This window comes from Oncorhynchus masou, chromosome 7 (genome assembly GCF_036934945.1).
Source record: "Oncorhynchus masou masou isolate Uvic2021 chromosome 7, UVic_Omas_1.1, whole genome shotgun sequence".
In the NCBI taxonomy this organism is placed as follows: Eukaryota; Metazoa; Chordata; class Actinopteri; order Salmoniformes; family Salmonidae; genus Oncorhynchus; species Oncorhynchus masou.
The window spans coordinates 20,045,009-20,068,301 of NC_088218.1; the positions used below are offsets into that span (position 1 = coordinate 20,045,009).

The window sequence follows — 23,293 nt, forward strand, 5'->3', positions numbered from 1 at the left end:
TAGAACACATATCCAGTCGTTTCTATTTTACTAGTTAGATGTTTCTTTAAAAAAAAAAAAAAAGAGGTTGCACCCATCCAAACATCTTTCTCGTCGCACCTTTTGTCCTTGGCATGGTACAGGTTAGAATGTTCTCGTAAGGATAAATTCAGGTTAGTTACACTATTCTGGCAGCATTTCAGCAGATATCAGGTATCCTACTTTTATATGACCAATACCATAAAGTTAATATGAATATCAGTGCTTACCAAAGTTGGGACTGATTGACTAATTGTACTTCTCCAGGCTTCGCGTTGCAGCAGTGTGTCCCGCCTTTGCGCAAGCATAGGAGATATAGTGAGCAATATGCAAATGAGTCTGACGTCATCACATAGCTTCCATCAAGGAGCGATTTGGACATTAAATGCATGCTATATTAACATTAGAATACAACATTTGAACCTCATTTTTCAACGGCGGGAATTTGAACAAATTATGGAGACGTGATACGTGTCCAAAATTTCACAGATGTGTTTTTAATCACTTTATTCACCGAGTTTCAGGCACCAGAGAGAAGCATGCACAAGACGCCACCTGTCGGAAAATGGAGGTATGTACCACACTGTATTTATCACCATTATCATTGTCTTTTTCTTACACCCTTTGATTTCTAAAAGAGAAAACAAAACATGTCCCTTCTATTAACTCTGTTCGATCCAGTAGTTATATGGTCTATATGAACAAACGCTTATGATTATTCCCACTGGCAAATTGTATCTATTGTTAGTTATAGCAACTATCTAAATAGCACTTATGTCTTATTTTCACCTGATGATCCTTTGTGAAGTATGTTGTTATGGTTACAGTGATAGTTTGGCCTGGTTCAGATTAAATACCTAATAAGCACGTGGACGCCAGCTATGGATCTTTTCATCAGCCACTATCCATCACTAAGGAATAAAAAATGACAGTCCTCATGTCTGAGAAACTGTTGCCAACTCCCCATACAGAACGTGACAAGGCAGTATTAAGGCAACCCCCCACCGACAGGGTAGTAGGTAGGTAGGTAGGGAGATATATATATATATATAATACACACACACTATATATGGCTGTAGCCATCAGCCACACCAACAAGCATTTAGCAGTTTAGCCAGTTTAGCCTTTTAGATCACAATTAATAAGATTACATGGTCAAGGAGGACCTGATCCTAGATGGTGGTTGGGCAGTAGTGTTGCATGCCCAGTTTGGTGAACTTGCCTTTCTGAAGACCTGCAATTGACAAACATTAATTCAACCAAGGTCCTTGCTCTCACATGGCACTGCAATAAGATTATGGTGCAATGAGTAGCAACACATGCTCCTCAAATGGCCTCCTAATTACTCACATCTTCCAATGGGATCACCCCCCCCCCCCCCATAGGGAAAATAACAGAGTACTGTCTATAACAATTCATCTGAGGATCCTCAGTAACCAAAGGTCAAAGAAAAGAGACAGTCAGCATGAGGTAACGTCATTGTCAAATTTTTTATTGTCAATGAAAACCCTGGTGATGTTAAAAAAAACAACTTAAAAAAAAACCGTGTGGCTGCCTGTCCGCCAGCAGCTTTCAACCCATCCGCTAATTCATTCTGAAGACTGCCTTTGGCGCACACTCAACGTACAACCGGAGAAAATGAACGCAGAGGAGTTACACTCATACATTATAACTTTTTTCTCAACGAATACTTGAAAAAAAAAAAACATTCAAGACATGAGAAAAGTAGAATTTTTATACTTCATGACCTTATGGGTGTGGGTTGTTCGACCAATCACCCTTTGAGAAGATGGATAAACTTGATATACAGAGGTACTGTCCCCAGTTGTTCCAAGTTAACGGATCTCGGCAATCGGATTATATTGACAAATACAGCGTGTGTCATTGACTTGAATTTGGATACCCGTTCTATTAATTTCATCCTATCAGATTGCCGATTCAAGATGGTAAATCAGAAATACGAAATTGAGCATGAGGCCCTGCATTGACACTAGTCCGTCACAAGAGGGAGTGCACCACCAGGGGCATACTAAATGAAGGAAACTAAAATGGCAAATCAGATTTGGCCTTTACGTGACACTAACGAAATAATGTTTTAACTAGAATGCCAGAAATTGTGGAAATGCTTACAATGGTCTCTCTCATATCTCAAATTGAATTCCATGATACAATATTGGGACGTTAAGAAGACAATGCTCGATGCTTAAACATTATGTAGGAATCTATTTGCTGGTTGTACAAATACAGCCTCTACTCTGGAAAAAAGTCCCACACTAACCAAAATGTTGCTGGTTAAAAAATAAAGAAATCAAAAACAAATCAGCTGTTGATGACTAAACAACCCGAGGTGGCATTGATTAGCACACGCCGTTGCAAAAAATCCCGCAACAGAAAATGAAGACAGGCATTTCTTATTGTACAGATAGTCCCTCCCCATTTGCTACCGTTTTTAGTCTAATGAATAGGACCCTGGTATTTCGCAATCGGCGTGTATTGATGAAACAAAGGTGCCTCTAAAACCAGCAGCGTTGCAGATTCTCCACGGAGCAGGTTAGAACAGTCAGATGAATCAAGAAGTGACATCACACAATGGAAGGCTTTCATTTATAGTGAAATGGAAGGAAAATGAGGTAAAACAAACAGGAACATCGTTAGGCAATGGACCTTCGGTTAAAACGACAGTCAGATCCCTTGCGTGGCAAGGCTGGCAAAGCATGATATTGAAACAAACACAGTAAGGAAATCTTAACATGGTAATACACATAAATAGAAACTTGCTGGTCTCAGAGGAGGTGATACTCTTTCTTGGGTCTCCACACGGAACAACGGAGCTGGGAAAGTGGGCGTGGCCTTTAGGAATTGGTCACATGTAATTGGCCCAAACCGTCAGGGTTTAAGGACTTCCGGGAGGGCGGGGGTCATTGAAGGTGCGAGCTGATTGGACCATGAGGAGAGGAAATGGCTGCTGTGGCCTCTGCTCGTGGCCATCCTTTACAAGGGAACGTGGCTGAAGAGGTAGGACACAGACTCGCCGTTGTGGGTTCTCCTGATCGCCTCGGCCAGGATCATGGCTATATCTATGATCTGGTGGAGACCATAGAAATACAACATAATAGATACATCTCTATAGTAGACCGCCATCAACCAGTGCCTCAGGTCAGGTAACCTATAGGACAGCCAATCAATCCTGGTTGGAATTGTTAGCTCTAACAGCAGCAAGCTACAGTTTTGAGACATGGGAGAGGCAAAATGCTGCATGTATCAACAAAGGGATTCCTCAAACCTCATTGGCTAAAAGGTACCAGGACGTGTGAGTAAACAGGAAGTGCCCATCTGGACAGTGCGTACCTGTATCTTTGGGCATGACTTCATCTTCTCCTCCTGGGGTATGGTGTTGGTGACCACCACGGCCTCGAAGGGAGCATCGTTGATTCGCGTGATGGCCGGACCGGAAAATATGCCGTGCGTGAGGATAGCATAGACCTTGATCGCACCGGCATCAATCAATCTAGAGAGATATGAGTGGTGTAATATAAAAAACAATGTGACAGTAATATGGAAACTGCGTTTGAAAGTAGAAAAATGAAATATGCACAAGCATCAAATAGAAGAGTGAAATGTTGAAGAGTTTCAGGAGACAATGAAACGGCAGCCATGGTTGAGACTGGAACAAACGATAATGACTTCCAGGATTTTTACCCTTTTCAAACAGTAACATAAAAATAGCGGAAAACTTGCTTTAAAAACAGCTACGTTTTATAACTGCAGCAAACAGCAGGGCTTCTACATTTGGGCAAGCCCCCATTCTGATGCAGAAAAAAACCCTGAGTGGATTTTGAGTCTCCACATCACTCCTCACCCTCGACATAATCTATCTCATTAGGTTTGGTACAGTGGTTCAGGTCAATAACCAATACGGTGATTTGAGATCAACAGATGCTCAACAGATGAGACTACATAGCAACCAGCTATAAATACTGACTTGTATTGACACCACAAGCCAAACACAAATAAACTAGATCAAGGCCATGGTAGAATAACTTTGGGGCTATTAGGAGCTGTGTGAGTGTATACACACACACACACACAGTGTGGTCGCTCACTTCTCAGCAGCTTTGCAGATGGTACCGCAGGTGTCGGCCATGTCGTCGACCAAGATGGCCACGCGGTCCTTCACGTCTCCGACCAGGACCATGCGGTCCACCTCGTTGGCCTTCTTCCTCTCCTTGTGGATGAGGGCAAACTCCACATTCAGACGGTCAGCTATGGAGGTCACTCTGGATACAGGAATTTAAAACAAAGAAATATGAGAAATATGAGATATGCATGTCAGCGCTCAGCTGAAATAGCATCTCAATCGCATGACCTCCAGAAGTCGAGCATAACTCATCTCAAATATGGACAAGTACAAACAAACTCCAATGAAAGGTTAAACAAGGGAGAGATGAACAGGTCCAAACATATCTGACTTTCCCCATAGCTTTTCCTGGTTCATGTGACCCTGCCACATTGTTGAAGACCTCAGGACCAGCCGTACCTGGTTCATGTGACCCTGCCACATTGTTGAAGACCTCAGGACCAGCAGTACCTGGTTCATGTGACCCTGCCACATTGTTGAAGACCTCAGGACCAGCCGTACCTGGTTCATGTGACCCTGCCACATTGTTGAAGACCTCAGGACCAGCCGTACCTGGTTCATGTGACCCTGCCACATTGTTGAAGACCTCAGGACCAGCCGTACCTGGTTCATGTGACCCTGCCACATTGTTGAAGACCTCAGGACCAGCCGTACCTGGTTCATGTGACCCTGCCACATTGAATTGGTTATTACCGTTTGGCTCCTCCAGCGTCAGGGGACACGATGCAGCTGTTCTTCCACTCTGGAATGTTCTCCCGGATCCACTGGAGGACCGCGGGCTCTGCATACAGGTTGTCCACGGCGATGTCGAAGAATCCCTACAGAGAGCGATCAGAAAAAGTTTAAAACATTTCCCCTACCATGATAACATACAGCCTCTCCGATTAGCTCAATATTGAGCAAAAACATAGCGACAACTGCAGACTTCACCGCAATAACTTGGAATGAAACTAAAATTGAGCAACTACTACTAGTCGTTTCAATTCAATATAACTTCATTTAAATCGACAGGGGAAACTGCACCCCGCAATTGCATTGTTGTGGCGTGTTGGCCGCTGCCTACCTGGATCTGCGAGGCGTGGAGGTCCATTGTGATGATGTGGTCGGCGCCGGCTACAGACAGCATGTTGGCCACCAGCTTGGCTGAGATAGGAGCACGACTCTGGGACAGAGGGAGTTACAGGCTCTTTCAAATGAAGCACACAATTGAATTATTCAGCGTGGCAACAATTGTAGTACTACAGTAAGATGCCCTGGACTTAAATAACGAGTGAAGTCTAAATCCACTGCTCCTCCACAAGGAACACAATCCTTGTTGGCTACAGGTTGTCGCGTGTTCAACACAGACATCTTAGTCTTCTGCGGCTAATGCACACACAGCCCTCTGTAGCCACATAGCAGCACAAGGTGACCGTAGAGATTCTGGTTGGTAACTCACAGGTTAGTTTATTTACACACACAACTCTGGCAAGATGCTCATTTCAACTTGTTTCAATTTTGTACTAGGTCACATTCCACAGTGCCATGAATGGATTTAACATGCCTCAGGGAAAAGACAGTGATAGGCCAATATGTGGTATTAAACAGCCATCATTTGGTATAATCAAACATACACCGTCTAAATCCTTCTTGTATTGAACTTTGATTTACAAACGTAAGTAAACCCTCTGTCAGAAATCTGTTATGTCCTGTTCTAGAACTTGTAGTTCAGAGTGTTTGTATAGGCTACAGATGTATTTCCCAACTTGTCCTCCAGTAACCCCTACAGCACACATCTTTGTTGTAGGCCCAGACATGCACACCTGATGCAACTAATCATCAAGCCCTCAATGAGTTGAATCAGAGTTTCTAGATGGGATGCCCCCGATGTCAGAAGTGACTTTTCAAAACAGGTTAGGAACATTGAAGTAAGGTTCGGAAAAGGGTTAGCTAAATTGCAAAAATTCTCCATCGTGACCTCGAATATACAAGTTATGACGCCACTGACATTAGCAGGATCCCTGCTAGACATGACCTTGAATCAGTTAAGTCAGCCCGGGGCTACAACAAAAATGTGTGCTGTTGGGGGTACACTGGAGTACTAGAGCAGGGAGACACTGGGCAACAGTATGCCACTACGATAGAGGGGCCTTTGGTGTCAGGCATGTTCCACCTTCATGTTAGAAAACTTAACAGGACACCTGAGTGCCGCAGCGGTCTCAGTGCAGTGCCTTACTAGTACCTGGTTCGAATCCAGGCTGTATCACATCCGGCCTGTGATTGGGAGTCCCATAGGGCGGCGCACAATTGGCCCAGCGTCGTCCGGGTTTGGCCGGAGTAGGCCGTCATTGTAAATAAGAATTTGTTCTAGACTGATTTGCCTAGTTAAATAAAGGTTAAATATGCTCCAAAACGTTAAGAGATCTCATGCTTAGGGTCTTATGATAGTAACTGGTGCTTGATGCACTGTCTTTGGGTTGATGGAGAGAGAAAGAGGGAGAAACGGTGGAATGTTGGATAGGCCTCAGAACAACTGTGGCTTTGCTACATGAGGAAACTATTGTTACTTTATTAACTGGAACAGTGTGTGACAATCATTTACCAGATAAGCGGTGGTCTGTGAACCCTTTCTCCCCGCTTGGAATGCCTGACGTCAACTTTCAGTTAAGTAACATTAGCACGAACTGTTAACGAGAATTAGGCCTAATTGTTGTCGGGTGATGAACCATGCTCTGATTCAAATCTACAGCTATATTCGGTAGATACTGTATTTCTCATATGGTTTTTGTGTAGTAACACAGAAGTTATTGGATGACATTCACATTTAAAGAATCTCAAAGTAGCTACCCTTTGCCCTGATGACAGCTTTGTACACTCTTAGCCGTCTCAACCAGCTTCACCTGGAATGCTTTTCCAACAGTCTTGAAGGAGCTCCCACATATGCTGAGCACTTGTTGGCTGCTTTTTCCTTCACTCTGCGGTCCAACTTATCCTAAACCATCTCAACTGGGTTGAGGTCGGGTGATTGTGGAGGCCTCTTTGCTTATTTGAGCTGTTCTTGCCATAATTTGGACTTGGTCTTTTACCAAATAGAGCCATTGCCTGTATACCACCACTACCTTGTCACAACACAACGGAGGAAGGAAATCAATTCCACCATTTAACGTTCATCAAGGCACGCCTGTTAATTTAAATTAATTGCAGGTGACTACCTCATGAAGCTGGTTGAGAGAATGCCAAGAGTGTGCAAACCTGTCAAGGCAACGGGTGGCTACCTTGAAGAATCTCAAATATATTTTGATTTGTTTTACACTTTGTTGGTTACTACATGATTCCATATGTTATTTCATAGTTTTGATGTCGTCACTATTATTATACAATACAGAAAATAGTACAAATAAAAACATTTGAATGAGTAGGTGTCCAAACTTTTGACTGGTACTGTAAATATGCTACGTTTTGCACTACATACTGAACACCACACAGTGAATCATAGTTGTGACTTATTTGTGCCTAGGAGCAGCCCGGAAGGTAAGCTTACCTTGTCTTTTTTATCCTGCCGGGCGTAGGGGAAGCAGGGGATGACGGCGGTGACGCGGGACGACGAGGCGATCTTGCACGCGTTGATCATGATCAGCAGCTCCATCAGGTTGTCATTGATCTCGCCGCAGCCGCTCTGCACAATGTAGACGTCCTCGCCGCGCACGCTCTCCCCGATCTCCACGCTGACCAAGAGAAGCGGCATTATTATTTAGTGGCATCTTAAGGAAAGGATGAGGATCATAATTCTTACCACCACGGAACCTCACACTCACCTCCACACGGAGGTAGAGAAGATCAATCCTCCCTCCTCCTCTTATCGCTCTACGCCTATTGCTCCTAAACCCTGACGGAGAAGGCTGTTCATAATCTTCTCACCAAGGACCTTCATCAACTAGGCCATCTCCCCTCCCCCTACAAGGTATGCTTAGAAAAAAGGGCAACTGATACTCACTCATGAAAGATACTGCACCAAGAATAACTTACCAACAACACAGTATCATAACTGCACGCCAACAGCGGAGGACTGATGGAGGTCTGGTGCAGTAAATTGGAGTGAGCGGAATGAGCTTAACGTTGACTAACTAGACTCACATGAGAACTCTCATTTGAAAGTGTGTGTGGAAAAGCAGACTTCCGGGAATCAGTGTACACACACAAGTTGCAGGCATCAAAACAAGTAAAAAAAGAAACATCTGAAACATTCCAGACAGGACAACCCCCTTTCCCTTCCTCCGCTGGAGTCATGTGCTCACATCTGACCAAGAGAGGCAATTAACGCAACAGTCGGTCTACCCATCTGAACCACCCAGAAGAGGAGGCACGAGGGAATCTGTGTTCTAAGGGGAGAGCGTAAGCAAGACGTGAGGAGACACGAGACCCACCGCTACTGTACAGACCAGGACTGTCGCAGTGTATTCAAAAAAATGTGATTGACCGAGTGTTCTTTCGACCAATCGATTGGTTTTTAAAACGTGTATTTCCCATATATAGGCACACCCTAAGTTAATAAAATGAACAGTATGCACTGAGCTTGTCTGATGCTTTAAGCGCACTGTTTGATGAAATAATGAAGACACAGAAGATAACCAGTTAAAAAACCTGTTCCTGACCTTCCCCCCAAACATAAAAAAGGTTAAGAACTAGAGGTCGACCGATTACGATTTTTCAATGCCGATACCGATTATTGGAGAACCAAAAAAGCTGGTTAATCGGCCAATTTTTATTTATTCATTTGTAATAAATGACATTTACAACAATACTGAATGAACACTTATTTTAACTTAAATGCAATACATCAATAAAATCAATTTAGCCTCAAGTAAAATAATGAAATGTGAAAATAAGGAACGGTGGGTTAACTGCCTTGCAGTAAGCCAAGGTAAGTTGCTAACTAGCATTAAACTTATCTTATAAAAAACAAATCAATCATAATCACTAGTTAACTACACATGGTTGATGATAATACTAGATATTATCTAGCTTGTCCTGCGTTGCATATAATCTGAGCATACAAGCATTTAAGTATGACTGAGTGGTGGTAGGCAGAAGCAGGCGCGTAAACATTCAAACAGCACTTTTGTGCGTTTTGCCAGCAGCTCTTCGTTGTGTGACAATCATTGCGCTGTTTATGACTTCAAGCCTATCAACTCCCGAGATGAGGCTGGTGTAACCGAAGTGAAATGGCTAGCTAGTTAGCGCGCGCTAATAGCGTTTCAAACATCACTCTCTCTGAGCCTTCTAGTAGTGGGTAACGCTGCTTCGATGGTGGCTGTTGTCATTGTGTTGCTATACTGCTACACTGGCAAGACTAAAGTGCCTATAAGAACATCCAATAGTCAAAGGTATATGAAATACAAACGGTATAGAGAGAAATAGTCCTGTAATTCCTATAATAAACTACAACCTGAAACTTCTTAACTGGGAATATTGAGGACTCATGTTAAAAAGGAACCACCAGCTTTCATATGTTCTCATGTTCTGAGCAAGGAACTTAAACGTTAGCTATTCTTTACACGGCACATATTGCACTTTTACTTTCTTCTCCAACACTGTTTTTGCATTATTTAAACCAAATTGAACATGTTTCAGTATTTATTTGAGACTAAATAGATTTTTATGCATGTATTATATTACGTTAAAATAAAAAAGTGATCATTCAGTATTGTTGTAATGGTCATTATTACAAATATATATATAAAATGGTTATTGGCTTTTTTTGGTCAACCTCTAATATGAAGTGCGACTGGCTCACCCATGGATGTACGGAGAAAATGCCCTTGTTTTAAAAAAAACATTTTTTGTTAGCTCCCCACGCGGGAGTTTGTGCTCTCTGATTAGCTCAGTCAAATTGAGGGCCACTGACGAGCGTTGCGATTCTACAAGTAGAATGAGTAGGTTCGTAGTTACAGGTTCCGTTTTTGTTCTTGCAAGAGAAGGAACGGCCTCCCACTGTGTTAAGTACCTATAGGCAGTGAGATTCTCGGTGTGTTTTATACTTTTTATTTATTGAACTAGGCAAGTCCGTCAAGAACAAATTCTTATTTACAATGACGGCCTCCTGCGGGGGCTGGGGTGAAAAATAAATGACAACACGACAAGAGACACCACAACATAGAGAGACCTATGACAACACAGCATTGTAGCAACACAACATGGTAGCAACACAAAACATGGTACAAACACTGGGCACAGACAACAGCACCAAGGGCAAGGTAGAGATGACAATACATCACACAAAGCAGTCACAACTGTCAGTAAGAGTGCCCATGATTGAGTCTTTGAATGAAGAGATAGAACTGTCCAGTTTGAGCGTTTGTTGCAGCTTGTTCCAGTCGCTAGCTGCAGCGAGCTGAAAAGACAAGCGACCCAGGGATGTGCGCTTGGGGGACCTTTAACAGAATAGGATTGGCAGAACAGGTGTTGTATGTGGAGGATGAGGGCTGCAGTAGATATCTCAGATAGGGGGGGTGAGGCCTATGAGGATTTGATAAATAAGCATCAACAAGTGGGTCTTGCGACGAGTATACAGATATGACCAGTTTACAGAAGAGTATAGAGTGCAGCGATGTGTCCTATAAGGAGCATTGGTGGCAAATCGGATGGTCGAATGGTAAAGAATATCAAGCCGCTCGAGAGAGCACCCTTACCTGCCGATCTATAAAATCACATCTCCATAATCTAGCACAGGTAGGACGGTTATCTGAACCAGGGTTAGTTTGGCAGCTGGGGGAAAGAGGGGTGATTACAATAAAGGAAACCATGTCCAGATTTAACCTAAGCTATGCTATGTGCTGAGTGAAGGACAATGTACCGTCGAGCCTTACTCCCAAGTACTTGTATGAGGTGACTACCTCAAGCGCTAAACCCTCAGAGGCAGTAATCACACCTGTTGGGAGAGGGGCATTCTTCCTACCAAACTACATGACCTTTGTTTTGGAGGTGTTCAGAACAAGGTAAGAGAGGCAGAGAACGCTTTGGTGTAGAGCAGGGGTGTCAAAGTCAAATGGACGGAGGGCCAAATAAAAAATTTAGCTACAAGCCGAGGGCCGGACTGTTCGAATGTTCATTGAAAAATTTTTAAATGACGCATATAGTCTAGTGAACCTAATTGAACCTACTGAAAACCTAACAAATATATTCCAATATGATCAGATAAATAAAGCAATATTTTCTTATGGCTCTGTCAGTAATCTTTAATTTTCAACAGACACAAAAGACAAATTTCCTTTATATAAAAATCCCCATAACATGAACATTAAATGAAAGAAACCGGTATTCAAGGCACCATCAGTAGCCTATATTTTCTATTTTAGCAAAAGTGGGCTAAATTTACTTCAAAGAAAAAAACAATAATAGCAATTTTCTATCATCCACTCAACTGAAATATTTTTAAAATATAATTGGATTGAAATACAATAAAATAAAGTGCAAAAATCTATTAATCAAAAACAACACTTTGTTTAAGGAGAAGTAACATGCAGTGAAAACAAATATTAAACTTTAACTTTTAAACTTGAACTGAGTAAAAACTCTAAATATGTGATTGCACAGTAATGTTCACTTGTTTGAGGTTGAGGGTGATACTTGGTGGTGTCCCATCTTTTCCACAAGTTCATCAATGTTTGGCTCTGAGCTGAGGAAATCCTCAGAACCTGAGTGGAGGTGTTCAGCAGTAAGACACTTCTGTGTGATGTTTTGTTCAGGTTCATCAAAGAAAAAATTATAGGAATGTTCACACAGGTATGTGCTGCCAAACATAGACAACGTTTGAGCAGCCTGGATGCGCAGCTGGGGCATTGTGTCGGGAGGAAACGGGCGAACTCCGCAGCACCCACTGCCGCATATTTTGCCCTCAGTGCATCATTGCATTGGAGGTCAATCAACTCCATTTGGAGGTTTGGTGGTGAGCTTTCCACGTCAACAGCAAATGGGTTACCGAAGCAGTTCCAACCTGCTTTTTTGTGCTTCAAAGTCAGCAAATCGGCGTCGAAAGTCAGCGGCAAGCATACCTATTTTATCAGCCAACTGTGCGCTCGGGAACGCACTGGTAGAGAGCTTCTCTTTCATGGTCTGGCAGCTGGGAAAGTGGCTCAAATTTTCTTTCCGCATCTGCGTCTCCCACAGAGTCAGTTTGGTTTTAAATGCCTTCACTGTACTGTACATATCAGAGATGACATGATCCCGATTTTGCAGCTGCAAGTTCATTGCATTCAGATGACTCGTAATGTCACACAGAAAAGCCATTTCACACAGAAACATTTCGTCTCGGAGTTGTGTTGTGTCTTTCCCTTTGCTGTCCAAGAACAGACAAATCTCCTCACGAAGCTCGAAACATCTTTGAAGCACCTTTCCCTGGCTTAGCCATCGCACCTCTGTGTGATAAGGCAAATCACCATGCTCCGTTTCTAACTCCGTCAGAAATGCCTTGAACTGGCGGTGATTCAAACCTTTGGCTCTGATAAAGTTAACTGTGCAATTGATGATGCTCATTACATGCTCCATTTTCAAGGCTTTACCGCACAACGCTTCCTGGTGTATGATACAATGATAAGCTGTCAGCTCACCTGTCGCGTTTTCCTCTTGCATCTTTTCCCGTATCTTCGCCACCAGTCCGCTCCTGTGTCCACATGTGCAGGTGCTCCGTCGGTTGTCAAACCCACGAGTTTTTCCCAAGGCAGCTCCATCTCATTTACACATCTTGACACCTCTTCATACAAATCATGCCCCGTAGTTGTGCCATGCATAGGACGTAAAGCCAAAAACTCCTCTGTCACGCTTAGGCTGGAGTCCACTCCGCGGATGAAAATTGACAACTGGGCAATGTCAGAAATGTCGGTGCTCTCATCCACAGCCAAGGAATATGCAATGAAATCTTTTCCCTTTTTCACAAGCTGCTCTTTTAGATTGATGGACAACTGGTCTACTCTCTCGGCAATGGTGTTTCTGCTCAGACTCACATTTAAAAAGAGTTGCCTTTTTCTGGGCAAACTTCGTCACAAACTTTAATCATGCAGTTTTTGATGAAATCCCCCCCGTAAATGGCCGGGCTGATTTAGCGATCTCTTCTGCCAAAATAAAACTGGCCTTGACAGCAGCCTGGCCTTGTGATTTGGCTTTTTTGAACAGAGCCTGTCGAGATTTGAGGCCTCGTTTTAATTCCTCTGCCTTTTGTAGCCTTTGTTCCATGTCCATATTCTTGTTTTTGTCCGCGTGTTTCGTTTCATAATGTCGTCTCAGATTATACTCTTTCAGTACCGCCACACTTTCTCCACACAGAAGACACACAGGTTTTCCAGCTACCTCCGTGAACATATACTCCGACTCCCACCTTGTTTGAAACCCCGGTTCTCAGTGTCCACCTTCCGTTTTGCCATTTTTGATGGGTATCTGAAAGTTAATTTTACTGTGATGCTGACGACTGCTGTGCCAATAAATATTGAAATGAAGCAGCCTACTGCTCGGTGCGTCACCGTTTGCATTGTGGGAAATGTAGTATTGGTGCGTGTAAAAGATCTGCGGGCTGCCGGCTTGCTGCGGTCTGCGGGCCTAATAATAAATCAAGATCATCCCAGGGGCCGTAAAAAACCTTCTGCGGGCCGGACGTGGCCCGTATTGACTCTGACATATGTGGTGTAGAGCATTTAACACAACATCCAGGGAGGGGCCAGCTGAGTATAAAACTATCCCCGGCAATGATCTTAATAGTTATTAATATTCTGTCCTTGCAAGGAGGACATCCCACAATAAGATCTTATATAATTGGTGTCCCACTATCAGGCCAATCTTTCTCCAAAGGTATCCACAAAATGCTAAAGCAGATTATTGTATTAATATAGCTGACAAAAACCCACTATTGCACATAGGGGACAAAGTAATGTAGCTAGGCTAAATCAATAGACCTTAGCTCACCTTGGTTCATGGGGCAGTGCAGTGAACTCAATCTCACCCATTGCATCATATTGCAAGTATTGTAACGTCTACATGCACCAGCGCGGGTTTATGTAGTTACCATCTCTACTGAACAATTAGGTCAGTTTGTTTACTGGCTGGAAATGAACCTAGATTAAGCGCGTGACACCATTTAGGCTAAAATGGAACTGAGGGTGGCAGCAGGGCAAACAATTATAGGAATAAATCAGATAAGGAAAATGTATAAACGAAAAACATTTTTTATATAATTTTAGCAGAGGTTCATATACAGAGTAATTTACAGGTACAATTAGGATGAAGTGCATGACAATGTAGGCAGGGAAGGAACCAGGGGTGGCAGCAGGGCAAACAATTATAGGAACAATTCGGATAAAAAACACAGATTAAAAAAAATAAAAAAAACATTTTAGCAGAGGCTCTCTGAAGGTACAATTGGGGCACATCGACCGATTTTTCACTTAGTCGGTTAGGGGATTCAAACAGCCGGCTTTTTGGTTGCTGGACCAACCCTCTTACCCACTAGGCTACCTGCACAGATATCACTCATTTTCATTACATTTTGTAGCTGCAACATTTCAAGACGTTTGCATACTGAACGTGGCCCTGTTCTCTGTTGCTGCGGTAGTTGGTTCTGTTTACACGAACTGTTGGCTATTATCAAGTCACGTGAGTCTTTTCGCAAACTAGAGAGCATGTATCTTTCAAAGTTACGACTCAAAGATGAACACCAGCATGCGCGACCATGTGATTACATAACTAGATATAACTAACTAGCCAATTTAGTGATTGATGTAATAACGTCAGCAAGCTAGTGTTATTCAGTGACGTTCGCATAGCTGGCAAACTTACTACTCTTGCGCACATGTGCATGTATGACCCAGGCTGCAGTAAGTTAACGTCCAGCGCCTGCGAGCTTGCTAGGCTAGCTCAGCTAACGCAGCTGGTAAGTTAGCTAATCATACACCGATCTAAAGACAGACGAGAAATGAGTAAAAAATAAACCTACCATGTTTCTTGGTTGGAGAATTTCTTCGTAATCACTTTCCCCAATTCCAGTCCGAGGCGATCAGCCACTTTTTGTGACAGGTCTTGGTGGGAGCTCCCGCTGAAAAGCACGATGTTCGGCATGTCCTAAATATTTCTGTGCAATTTAGTTATGCGAGTAGGAGATTTTGGATGCAACAATTATCCCTCAAGGGGCAAGTTTGCTAACAAGTTAACTTATTATCGTTGTAGCCCACGCATAGCAGATCAGCACGAGAGGAGACCTAAAACTGAAAAGGAAGTGATAATCATGTTTGCATGGTAGAGCGGAAATGCCGCTTCCTAATTCTTCTTCTTCTTATTATTTGGGATTGTTTTGGCGGCTCGCATCCGAATTAAGGTGCATGCACTGCCACCTATTGTACCGGAGTATGAGGCTATTCACGACGCACCTACATAAAACTGATTTGTGATACAGTATTTTACAGTCGGGGAAAAGGAAAAAATATCCTACCAATTATTAGCCCGTAATAAAATGATAAAGAAACACCACCCTATTCCACTATTTACCCTATCTAATCCTACTCAACACCCCCTACAACCTGGCAAACTCAAGTATTTCTCTGCGGCTGCCATCCCCTTCCTCATTGGACAAAATCGATGCCTTTCTTCTTACGTGGGTTTTTTTCTGCGGTTGGCATCTGACGTTATGGTCCATGCTATTTGGAAGACCAAAACTCCATCCCACCAAAACAGGCAGACATTTCAGGCGGTCTTTTACACTAAAATGACATTATCATCATTTTCACAATTTCACAGTATTATTCCAACCTCATACTGTGGAAATATATATAAAAGTGGGAAAACAAGTGTTGTGTCTGCACTGGACATTAAAAAATAATCATGTATTTGCTTGTCCTGCCACATATACATCAGGCCTACTATGACTTGACTAACGCCTCAATCAGACCGACAGCGTCATTGCATTTTGGTTACACCAGCAGTACATTCAATTCCAAGTAACGCTGCGTTTGCCTTGCGGCTTTGCGTTGCAGAGGAATTTGCAGTGCGTTCTGTGTGGTGCATATGTTGGATTTATCAAACGTGTGCGTCAAACTGTATGTGTAGACGGCTTAACAGAAATGGTAGCAGAAGGTGAATGTTATTACTTTTGTTGCACACATTTCCAACCGATGAAACGTTTGGTGGGATCAAGGCATAATAGTTACAGGTGTTGGTTGAAAAGCACATTGGCCAGAGAGTCGGAAAAGGAATGGTCCCTTACAGATTGTGGTCTTTCAAAATGTCCTCACAGACACCCCCCCCCCTTACCCTTTAAGGCTTTTCGATCTGTGTGTTTTAACTTGATTTAACTCTGAGATTGTAGTCAGATGATACCTCAAGTGCCTCTTTTATCCACACACAGAAACCTTTGTCAACGCCTTGGTGATACACTCCCTCTTACTATGCTCACATGAGTAGCATCACGCTAGGAAAGAAGGGCCTCCTGTCCATTTGAAATTAATAGATTGTTTTATATCCAAATGAATAAGACGTAATTCGGAATGAAACATTTTCCATGTTCAAAATGGCATTATCATTTATTTTGTTTGTAGATAGAGAAAGCTACTAGGCCTAGGGTGTAGAAAAATGAGGCAGTGCACAAGTGAATCTTTTATTTTACTGGAGTTCTTCTACAAGATATTAGTGGAGCAAATGAAATAGCAAGTGAAGACACACCATGACCCTCAGATATGTAAAACATTTTAATGGGTCAGAGAAGCTGAAAAAAATAGTGAGTGGATTTTTATGTTTATGGTCGGAGAAATAAAATGCAGTCTGATACATAAATGTTGAAGGACACCATTTAGTCCAGAGAGGGTCATATTAAATGTTGAAGGACACCATTTAGTCCAGAGAGGGTCATATTAAATGTTGAAGGACACCATTTAGTCCAGAGAGGGTCATATTAAATGTTGAAGGACACCATTTAGTCCAGAGAGGGTCATATTAAATGTTGAAGGACACCATTTAGTCCAGAGAGGGTCATATTAAATGTTGAAGGACACCATTTAGTCCAGAGAGGGTCATATTAAATGTTGAAGGACACCATTTAGTCCAGAGAGGGTCATATTAAATGTTGAAGGACACCATTTAGTCCAGAGAGGGTCATATTAAATGTTGAAGGACACCATTTAGTCCAGAGAGGGTCATATTAAATGTTGAAGGACACCATTTAGTCCAGAGAGGGTCATATTAAATGTTGAAGGACACCATTTAGTCCAGAGAGGGTCATATTAAATGTTGAAGGACACCATTTAGTCCAGAGAGGGTCATATTAAATGTTGAAGGACACCATTTAGTCCAGAGAGGGTCATATTAAATGTTGAAGGACACCATTTAGTCCAGAGAGGGTCATATTAAATGTTGAAGGACACCATTTAGTCCAGAGAGGGTCATATTAAATGTTGAAGGACACCATTTAGTCCAGAGAGGGTCATATTAAATGTTGAAGGACACCATTTAGTCCAGAGAGGGTCATATTAAATGTTGAAGGACACCATTTAGTCCAGAGAGGGTCATATTAAATGTTGAAGGACACCATTTAGTCCAGAGAGGGTCATATTAAATGTTGAAGGACACCATTTAGTCCAGAGAGGGTCATATTAAATGTTGAAGGACACCATTTAGTCCAGAGAGGGTCATATTAAATGTTGAAGGACACCATTTAGTCCAGAGAGGGTCATATTAAATGTTGAAGGACACCATTTAGTCCAGAGAGGGTCATATTAAATGTTGAAGGACACCATTTAGTCCAGAGAGGGTCATATTAAATGTTGAAGGACACCATTTAGTCCAGAGAGGGTCATATTAAATGTTGAAGGACACCATTTAGTCCAGAGAGGGTCATATTAAATGTTGAAGGACACCATTTAGTCCAGAGAGGGTCATATTAAATGTTGAAGGACACCATTTAGTCCAGAGAGGGTCATATTAAAACACATACAATGAAAGACTGTAAAAAATGATGAAACATTACACACCTGCCTGATCGACTTAAAAGCTCTTTAATAAGATACTTGCCTACTTATTTGATGTCTTTTCAGTATAGTTGTATGCCCTCTGTATTTGTTTAAAAAAACATGTCAAAATAATTTAGAAATAAGGAGTATTCAATGCAGTGCAAGTTCAGTGCTGTATGTCAATCCTCTCTCTCTCCACACTGCAACCTGGAACTGCATCATCAATATCACATTAAAGAGTACATGTTTTCCCAATGACCTCTGAAAATGTCTATAGCAATTTATATATTCATATAGTGTATCATATGTACTGTATGTACATTATATACATGGACAATAAATTGTACACAAGAAGTAGGGTGTCTATAATAACATCAGTTCTTATTACAAAGGCCGGGTCTTGTATGGCTTTGTATAATGTACATAACACTAAAAGACGTTGCTGTCGGCTGGACGTCCTACTACTTGCTAAGCAGCGTTTTGAGGGAGCGGGTGAGTGCGTTGGCGATGGCTGACATGGTGCTGGAGTGGCGGACCAGGGCATTGACGCTGTGGTCGCTGGGCGCTCCGATGGACGCCGCCTCGGCTGCGCGCAGCAGGCAGATGTAGTTCATGACCAGCTCATCCACCTTGGCCACCACCTCCCTCTGCTGTTGGGTGGCTGATGCCCTCAGGCCCCTCACCAGGCACATGCAGGCCTCAGACAGGCAGCACAGCACCTGGAAACTGCAGGTGATGGCCAGCAGCATCTCCTCTGGGCTGCCGTGGGCCTGGGCCATCCTGCGACATGCCCGCCCCAGCTCTTTAGACTCGATGGACAGCAGCTGCTTGTATTGGGACAGGTCGGCTGTGATCTGTGGCACCTGGCCGCTGCGGTCCCCCCTGCCTACGCTTGAGCGCACTAGGGCGATGAGCTCGCTGGCGTCGCGGCGTACATCCGAGAAGCCAACGGGGAAGACGTACATGCGGTCTTTGAGCGTGTTAATGCGCGACAGCCTGTCGCTGAAGCTCATGTTGGTCAGGACCTCACTGTAGAGCTGGTCGCCTGCTGCGTCCGTGGCCAGGCCGTAGATAGACGCTGCTTCCTCCATTTCCCTGCCATGGCAGCGCCTGGAACTCTCGCCCCTCTCGCCCATCTCACCCCCCTCTACCTCATCCTCCTCTGCCTGGCTCTTCCTCTTGAAGAAGCAGTAGCTGAAGGGACCGTGGCACCTCCAGGGGCTGCTCGAGTCCATCTTCTGCGAGCTCTTCATGTGCTTGGCGTCCTTCTGCAGGGGGAACATCACTGAGGCCCTCCGGCTGTCTCTGCCCCCAGCCGACCAGCACGTGGACGCTACTGAGCCCTGCGAGTAGCTCTTCGACAGCCTCTTCCTCGTGGGTCTCCTCTGTAGTTTGGGGTCAACTGGTCCTTGCTGGCACTTGGTTCTGCCTTTGTCGAAGAGCACCTCCACACTCCCGGAGCCCGCCGTTACATTACTGGTGCTCCGTCTGAGCTCCCTTCCCCGCTGCAGGCTATTGATGCTGGGCTCCTTGCCCAGGTGGAGGCTGTTGGTGCTGGGCTCCCTGTCCCGCTGCAGGCTGTTGGTGCTGAGCTCTCTGCCCAGGTGGAGGCTGTTTATGCTGGGCTCCCTGCCCAGGTGGAGGCTGTTGATGCTGGGCTCCCTGTCCCGCTGCAGGCTGTTGGTGCTGGGTTCCCTGCCCAAGTGGAGGCTGTTCATACTGGAGTCCATGCCCCTCTGGAGGCTGTTCATATTGGGCTCGCACTGGTGGTGGAGCCTGGCTGTGACTGACGGGATGTGGTTTTGTCTGTATGTGACGGTGGACTCCTGCTTTGGCACAGTGGAGTTGTGGGTGCTCATGTTGGCTGGTAGGGGAGGTGGAGGAGGTGGTGGAGGAGGAGGGGGCGGAGCTGTGGCAAGGGCTCTGGCCTGCTTAGTGAAAGCTGATGGGTGATCTCCTGCTTCCGCTCCCAGTGACGTCCCCAGCTGCTCTGTGCGAGCTACACTAGGGGCAGTAGAAAAACAGAGATAATCGTTAGGAGTCTGTCGGATGGCATGCTTTGTCCTGCAGTTAGATCTGAGCCAGTCCTCTGGGCCACAGATGCTGGCACCGCTTTGGGACATCACACTCCGCGCCCTGGAGGGGGGCCTGTGGACCATGCCCCCACCCCCACCCCCTCCATGGATGTTGTCCCTCAGGGACAGGAACCGCTCAACCTCAGGGTCGATGGCGCCCCTCTCTAACTCACTCTCGAGGCCCGAAAAGGAGCTACTCCTCTCTGTGCCACTGGGCCTTACTTCAACACTGTCAGCGGGTCTCTGAGCATGCAAGTCAGGATTGCTCTTCAACTTAGCGGGCAGGGTGGCGGAGTGATAGGGCCGGGGGCCTTTGTCACCCCGAGAGGTGACTGCATTGGGGTTCACTAGACTCGGGCTGAGGAAGGGTGAGGAGGACATGCAGGGATAGCGGTGAATGGTGTTCCCTTTACTCCTAACCATCTCTATCAGTTGGGGATTACTGGTAATATATCTCCTAGTGTCCTTCCTGACTCCCCCTCCCAGGCCTGCACTGTGCAACCTGCCTCCCTGGTGCATCTGGCTCACTGTCAGGTAGTTAATGAGCTGCCTATAGGACTCGTTCCCCTCCTTGAGGTTAGCACCCCTTACACAGGCTGTCTTGGCATGCAGATCATTTTGAAGGTTACTCCTTTTAGCGATACTACCTGTGGTTTCTTTCATCTTGGCCGACCGGAGGGAACCCTCTCTGCTGGTGTCTGACCCAGGAGGGTGTATGTTGGGCAGCATCTTCCGCAGGAGTGTGGGGTCTGCTTGGGGGTGGAGGTCCCTGCCCACAGGGATCTGGCCCGGGGTGCCATGGGGAGCCTTGTCCTCATAGGTGAAAACCCTGAGGGACGTGGAAGATTCGGAGAGCGGGTGGTGGTTGCCGTCGGGGGCACAGAGGGGCGAATCCGTTGGGGTGCCACAGGCGCTGCTCCCCGTGCTGCAGCCCGCGTCCAGTGATGAGCACTGGGAGCCCTGCAGGGAGTTGTGAGCCTCGCTCTGGAGGGACGAGATCCGTTTGGCTAGGTGGTACTCACACAGCCGGGCAACCCCTTGCCTCACTTGCTGCCGCTGCTCCCCTGGGGCATCTCCCTGTCCACCGGGGGGGTCCCGGGTCTTCTTGGTAGGGGAGGAGGGGAAGGGACCTGCCGCTCCCCCCAGGTACTCTTCCTGCTGGCCGCCCATAGCCCCAGTGTCCCCCACTGCAGCCTCCCCCGGTTCCTCCTCAGGCTCTGTCCGTTCAGGGTGTGGGGGAGGGGGGCGCGGCAGCCTGCGGTGACTCCTTGGCAGGCTGTTCACCGCCAGGTTCTCCGCCATGATGGAGATGGAATTCTCTGGTAGAGGAAGAGGCGGCCTTCTCTGCAGCCTCTCGCAGAACGAGGTACGCTCCACATCCAGCTGGCTCCCCCTGTGGCCGTCTCTGGTACTGAACGTGTTGAACTTCCCGTTGGTGTCGGCCAACTTTTTTAGCCGTTTCCCTCCAACAACCACGGAGTTGGGTCGCTTGCTGAAGCCGGAGGAGAGGTTAGTCAGAGAATCAGTGGTTTCTGGATCCAGCTCTATGTCATCTGGATGGAGGGTCTGTTTAGGGAGCGCGGAGGACGACGGCGGCCCGCCGTCTCGATGGTGGGAGGGGCTGTGGGCTTTCTTTTGGGTGGCCACTCTGGGCGAGATGGGGAAGTCTGTCTTTTCCTCCGTCAGAGGCTGGTAGCCTTCGGAGGTGGCGATAAGGAGGCGCCTGTGGTTCTCGTGGATGAGTTTGTGGGCGGCGGCCTGCTCCATGGTCTCGGTCATCTCTGAGGAGTTAGTCTCATTGCCTGAGTCAGAGGAAGACTCAGGACTGAAAGCTCGAGACATTTGCACACCTATGTGAGTCAGGGAGAAAAAATATATAATTTGAGCTCTTTCAACCTTGTCTACATACAAGTAATACAATTATATTATATCACTTTTAACAAAGTTCAACATATAGTTTGAAGAAATCCTAATTTGGGCCAGGTCTGATCACAAAGCACAACCGTGAACACTGAAAAACCAAAACTAGAGCAAGGCCATGACACTGTATGCCCAACAGCTGTAAACTTTAAGTGGTGTTGGCATAATGATGGTAGTAGTAAAGACCTGGATTACTGTTGGGCTGTGGTCGCTGTGGGCGTGGTGGGTGTGGCCTCTCCTCGGACACGGTCAGGGCTTCCAGTGCCTGCAGGGTTGTTACCATGGCATCCTCCAGCCTCCTTTCCCTGCCGCTCCCCTCACCATGCGACCCCGTGGGGACAGCGTCGATCAGCGACACGGGCATGTCATTGTTGCCAGCAGTGGCCAAAGGGCGACTCTCGGGACTCTCCTCATCAGAACTGTCTCTGAACCCCGGGGGCGGGGCGGCAATGGCGAGATTTAGCGAATGGAGGACACTGTCGGTATCATCATCGTCATCATCGCCCCCCTCGGGGGGAGGAAGTGAGGTCAGGTCGATGATGTCATCGCTGGAGCCCGAGAGGGTGAGGATCGTGGCTTTGCTCGCCGCCATCGTGCCGCCCCCTCCACCCTCCCCCCCTCCCGTCCCGGTAGAGTCTTCCTCACAGCTGGCGTCGTCCTCATCCTCGGCGTCGTCCGTGGTGTCTGCATAACAAAGGTCCCTTAGCAGCGGTTCCTCCACCAGCTCCTCGCCGATGTTGCTGTAGACCACATGCGGCATGCCGTCGGCGAATTGGAAGGGCACGGGCACCTGGGTCCTAAAGTCCCCCGGGTTGTTGACGTTGTTGTGCAAGTAGGCTATGGGCCTGTGCTCGGGCACCTCGGGACTCTCATCCATCAGGCGCTCGTAGCCAAAGTTCTGGGGGTTAACAGTGTTCAAAGGGGGGTCTCCGAAGATGAAGGAGACCTTGGCGCTCCGGGGGGAGTCTTGGGGTTTGTTTCTGGCAGGGGGAGAGGTGGGGGCTGGGGACTCCTCCGCCCCTCCGACGGCCTCTCGTTCTGCTGCAGGGTTAGGGTATGGTGTTGGGGCTCGAGGATGTAGGGAGAGATGTTGTTCTCTCTCCCTCCATTGTTAGAGAAGTCCATGTCACTGCTGTAACGCTCGTCCTGGCCGGCAGCATTGGGGTCCCCACAGCTGTCTAACG

General features: G+C 45.8%; 2 protein-coding genes across 2 annotated transcripts in view; both read right to left on the reverse strand.

Moving 5' to 3' along the window:
- Positions 1-1,489: 1,489 nt before the first annotated feature.
- Positions 1,490-15,409, reverse strand: LOC135543483 (ribose-phosphate pyrophosphokinase 2-like). Its single transcript, XM_064970781.1, has 7 exons — positions 15,114-15,409; positions 7,677-7,860; positions 5,220-5,318; positions 4,850-4,974; positions 4,122-4,295; positions 3,367-3,526; positions 1,490-3,102 (listed from the first exon to the last, which is right to left on the reverse strand). Exons 1-7 carry the CDS (start codon positions 15,233-15,235, stop codon positions 3,010-3,012), a joined length of 957 nt encoding a protein of 318 aa, XP_064826853.1. The 5' UTR covers positions 15,236-15,409; the 3' UTR covers positions 1,490-3,009.
- Positions 15,410-18,002: 2,593 nt separating this feature from the next.
- Positions 18,003-23,293, reverse strand: part of LOC135543484 (FERM and PDZ domain-containing protein 4-like) — a 45,172-nt gene continuing 39,881 nt past the window's right edge. The window contains 3 exon segments of the mRNA XM_064970782.1: positions 18,003-22,039; positions 22,296-23,171; positions 23,174-23,293. The exon segment at positions 23,174-23,293 is cut by the window's right edge and continues 36 nt beyond it. Of these exon segments, the coding sequence (XP_064826854.1) occupies positions 18,576-22,039; positions 22,296-23,171; positions 23,174-23,293 (4,460 nt within the window). The 3' untranslated portion in view covers positions 18,003-18,575.

Bases quoted from the DNA above. Each gene is read 5' to 3' on its own strand.
- LOC135543483 (XM_064970781.1), bottom strand. From the start codon at position 15,235: ATGCCGAACATCGTGCTTTTCAGCGGGAGCTCCCACCAAGACCTGTCA. The intron at 7,861-15,113 runs GTAGGTTTATTT...TCTCTTGGTCAG, and splicing joins TTCTCCAACCAAGAAACATG to CGTGGAGATCGGGGAGAGCG. The intron at 5,319-7,676 runs GTAAGCTTACCT...CCTCTGTCCCAG, and splicing joins GGCAGGATAAAAAAGACAAG to AGTCGTGCTCCTATCTCAGC.